Source organism: Ischnura elegans (genome assembly GCF_921293095.1).
Source record: "Ischnura elegans chromosome 13 unlocalized genomic scaffold, ioIscEleg1.1 SUPER_13_unloc_3, whole genome shotgun sequence".
Taxonomy (NCBI): domain Eukaryota; kingdom Metazoa; phylum Arthropoda; class Insecta; order Odonata; family Coenagrionidae; genus Ischnura; species Ischnura elegans.
Genome location: NW_025791659.1, coordinates 710,737 through 717,786, shown reverse-complemented (window position 1 = coordinate 717,786; position 7,050 = coordinate 710,737). Strand labels below are relative to the sequence as shown.

Genomic DNA, 7,050 nt, shown 5'->3' with positions numbered 1-7,050 from the left:
TTGTGTGTTACTCCCCGCCGATTGTCGCCACCACGCATTGTTACAATTGGCAACTTCCTGTCTTTTAAGTCCAACTGACGCTTCCCTAGTAGAAAAAATTGTGTTCTTTTGGTGTTCTTTTTATGTTCATTCAGTGTTCAAGTGTTCTTTTGATGTTCTTTTGGTGTTCTTTTATGTTCACCAATTTCTTGGTGTGTTCTTTTGATGTACAATTTATGTTCTTTTTATGTTCATCTCAGTGAACACAAAATGAACATTTTTCTTTATGTTCATTTTGTGTTCCCTTTGAATTCATTTTATGTTCACCATGGTGAACACAATATGAACATTTTTTATGCGTTCATTTTATGTTCACTACGTTGAACACAAAATGAACATTTTTCTTTATGTTCATTTTGTGTTCCCTTTGAGTTCATTTTATGTTCACCATGGTGAACACAATATGAACATTTTTTATGCGTTCATTTTATGTTCACTTTGTGTTCATTTTATGTTCACCATGGTGAACACAAATTGAACATTTTTTTATATGTTCATTTTATGTTCACTATGTTGAACACAAAATGAACATTTTTCTTTGTTGTTCTTTAAAATAAACCAGTATAAAAATTCTCATTCCTTGGAGGTGATTGTGGATAACTGCAGTTCATGTGTCATGACAAGTAGCTTTACATAAAACAAGTAATACAGATGATTTTGGAGACTTTGTCTACCAAAAATGAGTTTGAATTTCGCCATCTTGAAATCCACAAAACTGTATTTTTTAGCAGTTTTCCATAATATTTCTAGAAATTTAAAATAATGGATTTCCGGGAAAATTATCCCAAAATGAAGGCATATCATCAAAAAATGGACATTGAACGATCCAAGAATGCAATCAAGGAACACCTGAAAACACTCTCAATATGTACTTTATTGCATACTAAACAGGGATAAGGCCTGAGCATTTGGCTGCTACAGATAAGATCGTTTCTAATAAAAAAAGCTGGAAATAAAGTGATGTGAAAGTGTTCATGGTAATGTTGGAACTTCCCTGAAAGCTTTTTCTTTGTTGTTCAACAAAATGTTCTTTTTATGTTCATTTTGTGTTCTTTTGATGTTCAAAAAAGTGTTCATTTTGTGTTCAAATTATGTTCTTTTTATGTTCACAGACGAGTGTTCATTTTGTGTTCTTTTTATGTTCTTTCTGTCACAAAACACATAAAAAGAACATAAAGTGAACATTCGGTGATCATAGAAGGAACACAATTTGAACATTAAATGAACATAAAAAGAACACTGAATGAACACACTTTTTTCTACTAGGGTTGCAACGATTGTTTTAACTTCCTGTCTGCTGAATCTAGCAAGCGCTTGCAACAATTGTTTCATTATCTCGCAAGGATGACGAGCAACATTTCTGCCATAAATTCCGAGGCATTTGCCAAGGAGAGGCTCTTTGCAGGGCTGTCAACAGGCTCACTGCTGCAGCACAAAGACATGGTGGACATGCTGGAGGACGTGGACGTGCGTGGCATGTGGCAAAGAACGCCTTTGCACGAGGGAGTGAGACTCGGTAATGTTGGATTTAACTATTCTCTTTAAGTCGTTGTTGTCACTTTGACTTATTGATCTAATCCAGTAACTAGTCAACAACTATCAGCCTTTGACAGCCCTTTGATCGTTTATTTTAATTTAAATCGACTAATTAATTAACTTCAACCGTTTCCCTTGTTGATTTAAATTAGCATTTCGTTAAAACAATTACTCAATCTCGTTTTGCTTAAACCATCTTGAATTCACTTTTTAACTTCTTTGTTTTACAGTCCACAACTTGACTCTTTTTCACTTTTTACTTTTTTCACTTTTCACAAAGTGCCTACAAGCCAATCAGAACCCATTGGATTTAATTATTCTCTTCAATTATACAAGTCATTGTTGTCTCTTTGACTTATTGATCTAATCCGGTAACTAGTCAACAATTATCAGCCCTTGACAACCCTTTGCTCATTTTTTTTAAATTTCAATTAGCAATCGATTAATTCATAAACTTCAACAGGTAAGGCTGATTGGGTTGAGGAGCTTCTTTCGAGAGGAGCTGACCCACATCTGATGGATGACAGTCGGGAGAGTCCTCTCTCTGCGGCTCAGGAGATGGTTCGCCTCTTCCCTAACGACCCCCACCGCTCCCAAGTGCTCAAGTTGGTCACATTGGTGCACAGAAGGGACGAGGCGATGGTGCAACGCCTGAGGGTATCTCCAAGCGCCCCAAGTGCCTGCCTTCTCCACGCAGCGTCGTCCGAGGCGTCCAGGTCAGACTCTGAAATTGCATCCCTGAAGACTTGTGTGGACACGTTGAGGCAGGAGATGAAGTCTCTCTTTGCTCAGATGAGCTCCTCCGTGACGGAAGCAAAGGACCAAACGCGTGGACGTTATCCGCTTTTGCCATCCCACGAGGCAGTGCAACCGTGGGCTGGGGAGTGCGCGACTGGCGGAGTGGCGGGTCTCGGAGATGGGACCAGCGCAAATTCATCCGAAGAGAGGCGCAAGTGCATCGAGGCCATGTTGGGAAAGACTCGCGTGGTTCACGGAGACCGATTCGACAGAGTGCGCTGGTTTTACGAGAGGATTTACGACCGGGACGACTTCACCGCCTTGATGCTGAAGCACCTGAGCGTGGAGAGTGAGGTGAAGGTTTTGGTGGACAGCGAGTCCACAAACATCCAGAAGATGAAGCAGAGGTTTACCGATTTGAATGGGCTCACGGGGAAAGGAAATCGTTGGACCGTGTTCGCCGACCTGGAATCCGAAACCGTTTATCTGGGTGTGGGGGAGGGGTTTAGCGACGACTTGGTCGCTGGTTGGTTTGCCAGGGCCCTCTCTCAGCTGTCTCTGAAGCTTTTGTTCTGCAACGGGGGTAGGCCCTATGAACGAGAAGATTCAGGGAGTGAGCATGAGTGGAAGAGGGTGATGGATCAGGTGGAGGAGGAGAAGAGGTGTAGAGGATTTCTGTTGGACAGATGGATCCATTATGCATACAGAAAGATATCTAGTTTGGCAAAGGACTGTTACATGGCAGCTACGGTTCCTGGGATCATTGCTCGGAGCGGATCCTCAGTGGGAAGATATCAGCTGTTGGACAATGTGCCTCTCCTCTTTGCGTTCTACTCAAACCACGTGGTGCCAAAGATGCTAGTCAAGACTAGGGTGAGTAGCATGGATTAGTGATGAGCGATATATGAATTAATACTATGAAAAGTAGCAGTCAATGTCGGAGATTTAATATTCAAAATCACTGTGATGGTATCACTGGATTCGGTGAAGATAGCATAGACTGCTATCAAGTGATATGCAATATATAAATAGCGAAAAAATAAATAATAATTATAATAATAATTCAATGTGATCACATCGCAGACATATTTTTTGATTACTGTACACAAAAATGATGCTATATCATTGGGAAAGGATAGATTTATGAGTAATACCAAAGCATTTGTATGCTTGAGATGCAGTTATTCTTGTAAAAATGGCGGTGTATTCATTGATTATATGTATACATTGCATATTTTTTGCACTTCCGATATTTGTTTTCATTAGTGTATGCGTGATTAGTATGGAAAAACATAACTAGCGACGTCAGTGTTATACACATTTGTATTCGAAATGCAGAAATACACCTCAATGTTGGAGTAGAAGCAAAAACTTTTACAATGTAGAAATAAATCGCAAAGAAAATAGCGTTAAGGTAAATGTGTGATTGATACAGATTTATTATGTTACAAGCGCCTACATGCGAGCAATTAGTAACAAACGTTTGCAACTCCTAAAATGTTTTAATTAAGGAAATACAACAATCTGCCTCACCACATTTAAATTTTTCAAATATTGACAGCGTCTGGGAACATAGGGCATATAGTTTACTAGAGGTGGTTAAAGTAAAAAACAAAACATAATCAACTTAACTTGTTTTACTTATTTATTGCTGAATTTGCTGGTCATCAAACAACTTTTTTTTAATTCAAAGTTTGACATATGTCAAAATTTAGCTCGAAGTACCAAATGATGAGAGAAACAAATTTGTTCCTGTAGGTTGACATCCTTCGGTAATGCCATTTATGTTGAGCGGAGGCTACCCACAACACATTGATAAAAAATATTGTTTCTGTGGTGATCCGTGGACGAAGTCTTCGTGCAAGCTTCGGTAGTTGGTCCGGAAAAATCAGGATCCACTATCTACATCGAGTTTTTAATCTCAACTATTTTTAAAGAGCCACCAATAAAGTAAGACAACAAACCCTTGACAACAGAAAAGTACATAGATACTTTTTATGTTGATAAAAAAAACGGCATTGTCTGTGAATATGCGAAATAACACTTTTCATAGAAATATTAACACTCCCCCTCCGACAATACCTGTTTTGAATATGCAATAATCATTTAACCACCAATCTCTGAATGAGTACCAAACAACACAAGAGATTATAATTACAGAAGACTCTCGTAAATACGAACAACGTTATTACGAAGTTCTCGTTTTTACGAAGCAAATCGTTGGTCCCGACGAAAAGGCCTATCCAAGCTATAGGAAAAGAAACGTTGTTACGAAATTTTCCTTTATACGAAATTACGAACCTCAGTCCCGGTCCTGGTGGTTACAATGTGAACTTTATTATGAAGTTCCACGCATAAGCTATGGCATTTAGATGGATATTCACTACGCTAAGATTTAGTAATCACGCCACGTTTAAGTTGTCCTCGTGTACTGTGACCTAGAGCATCATTTATGGTTATTTCTTCAACATTCGCGCAACGTCATATAATAAGCTCCATTCTTGGGGAATCATGGTGACAGACTCATTACAGCTTGTAAATTTGATGTACAGTTACCTCTGCAACTCTCAGACTAGTTTAGAAGTGTTATTTGCTGGGCAAGTTACATATCCATTTGAGTTTTGTTTTAATGTTGAGGTAAAACTGGTTAATATTGAGAAAATATTTCTATGTGCACTGGAATAAAATATATCAATGTAATAAGTTAAAGCAAATTAAATAAAGTACTGCGTTAGAGCTGATATATAGGCCCTCTGCTCTTTTCGCCTGAAAATACAGTAAAATCCTGATTATTGTCTGCGGTTGATCCTTGTTGCGGATTTTCCACGCATAATTTTCACTCTTGCTCAGGGGTGACGACTTACAAAAAATATTGGGGGGGGGGGGCCAAACCGGGGACCTTGCCCCGGTAAATTTTTTAAGTAGTGAATTGTAAGTTTTTTTTGGCATTTTAGAGGCGTCATATGATCAAAATTAGAACTCTGATCACTCGAATCTCGATATCTGGACACTGCGGGGAGAATCGACAAGCCTGACACATTTTTCCCTCACATCTGTAATGAATTTTTGGGGGGGCTTGGGCCCCCTCAGGCCCCATGGAGTCGGCGCCACTGCTCTTGCTTAATATTTTCAGTGGTCTTTATGAACAAAAGAACTGGACATAAAATCACCGGAATTGCTGCATTAATGCTAGGATATACCGGGCTTTTTATTTTCGTTAGGATCCCCTTCATAAAACAGAAGCGATCACTCGCTGGCTACATTCCCAGGAGCACCGTATTCCTGTTTTTTTCCAAGCTTCTCAGCATGCGACTGCACTCCGTGATGACAGATACATGTCCCACAGCAGTTACAACCCTGGCAACTTTGGTTTTAGAAACCAGGCTTTACACGGAGCATTAATAACACGAGTACAACCGTGTTATCGCCACTAAAAAAATTGCAAACTGGCAAAGAAAGCTCTCAATGAGTCCAGGAAGTTCTTTTAAATAACAGAATAACTGCAGAAATAATAATATATTCTTTGTTTAACTTAAATAATGAACATTACAAGACATTAAAGTGAAATTTTGGGTTATCCGTATTTTCCGATTGTTCGTTCTCTCCCCATCACTAGCCCGGATTATCGGGAGAATGCTGTATTTAATCTCTATTTTCTTCTTTCAGAGCAATGATGTGGCCTGATGGACATTGCAGAAGAGATAAGGAGGGAGTTCCAGAACCAAAGACGAGGATCATCTCCATCACTTTAGTATTTCATCTTCTTTCTGTTTGAAATGAAATGTTCTCTTCTCATTCATGTTTTGTCAGTGGCGCAGCCAGAAATTTAGTTTGGGGTGGGAGGGTCCAAAACCAGGGAAAGAAAAGGAAAATTATTGTTTTTTTTATATTTTATATTTAGGGGGCATCTGGACCCCCCAGACTCCCTCCCTGGCTATGCCACTGCATTTTGTGTGCCAAATTTTATTTGTGGGCATTATTATTCAAAATAATTTCCAATATGTATTCTGTTATCTAGTTGAGCAGTGGGAGTGACTGTTTAGCTTTATTTTTTAATTGATCAGTCCTTTAAGTGCATGTTATATACGAGCACGTATTTTGCACTTGCCTATGCCACCCTGATTCATTATATTACATCCATGCACATTTTATTAATGCTCTCTCTCTTCTAGAATGCACTGTTTATTACTCAGAGATTCTCATGATCTTCTCCGCTCTTATTTGCATTTTGTCAGTGTCCATTTTCTACTTTTCCACAGCGGCCATATCAAACTGTTAAATCGCACATGTCCTTGTATTTTTAATATTGATTGTTTATTATTGTATTTAGTGTAATGTTTGGATAATTCGTGTGATCACTGTTCTGCTGTGTTTTGTACTCTATGGTAGTGCTCCTGACTGTTATGCATTATCTGGTGCATACTGAAGGTTAGAGATCCTTTTTACATCGTTTTTTTTGCTTAGTGGCTACAATATTTGTAATTTTGATAACAGTTTCCATTTTTACTTTAAGTGTTTGATGCATAAAGTTAAATTCACTGGAAAAATTGTGCATATTTTCTCTCTGCAATTTAATTTTACGCATCAAATCACAATGAGGCATTTTATTTTTAAATCCATTTGCAACATTCTCTGTTGTTGCATCGTGCTGGGTTTTGCTGTTTGCATAGTGTTTATATTGATTAATCCCCTCTGCAAGTCTTCCCAGAAAAGAAATAAAAGTGGGTTACCTCAGTT

General features: G+C 38.5%; 1 protein-coding gene across 1 annotated transcript; it reads left to right on the top strand.

Annotated features, from left to right (window-relative positions):
- Window positions 1–2,214: 2,214 nt before the first annotated feature.
- On the top strand, window positions 2,215–6,081 carry LOC124172954. The gene is made up of 2 exons (XM_046552482.1): window positions 2,215–3,186; window positions 5,980–6,081. The coding sequence occupies exons 1-2, from the start codon at window positions 2,215–2,217 to the stop codon at window positions 5,995–5,997; spliced, it is 990 nt and encodes a 329-aa protein (XP_046408438.1). The 3' UTR covers window positions 5,998–6,081.
- Window positions 6,082–7,050: the final 969 nt, after the last annotated feature.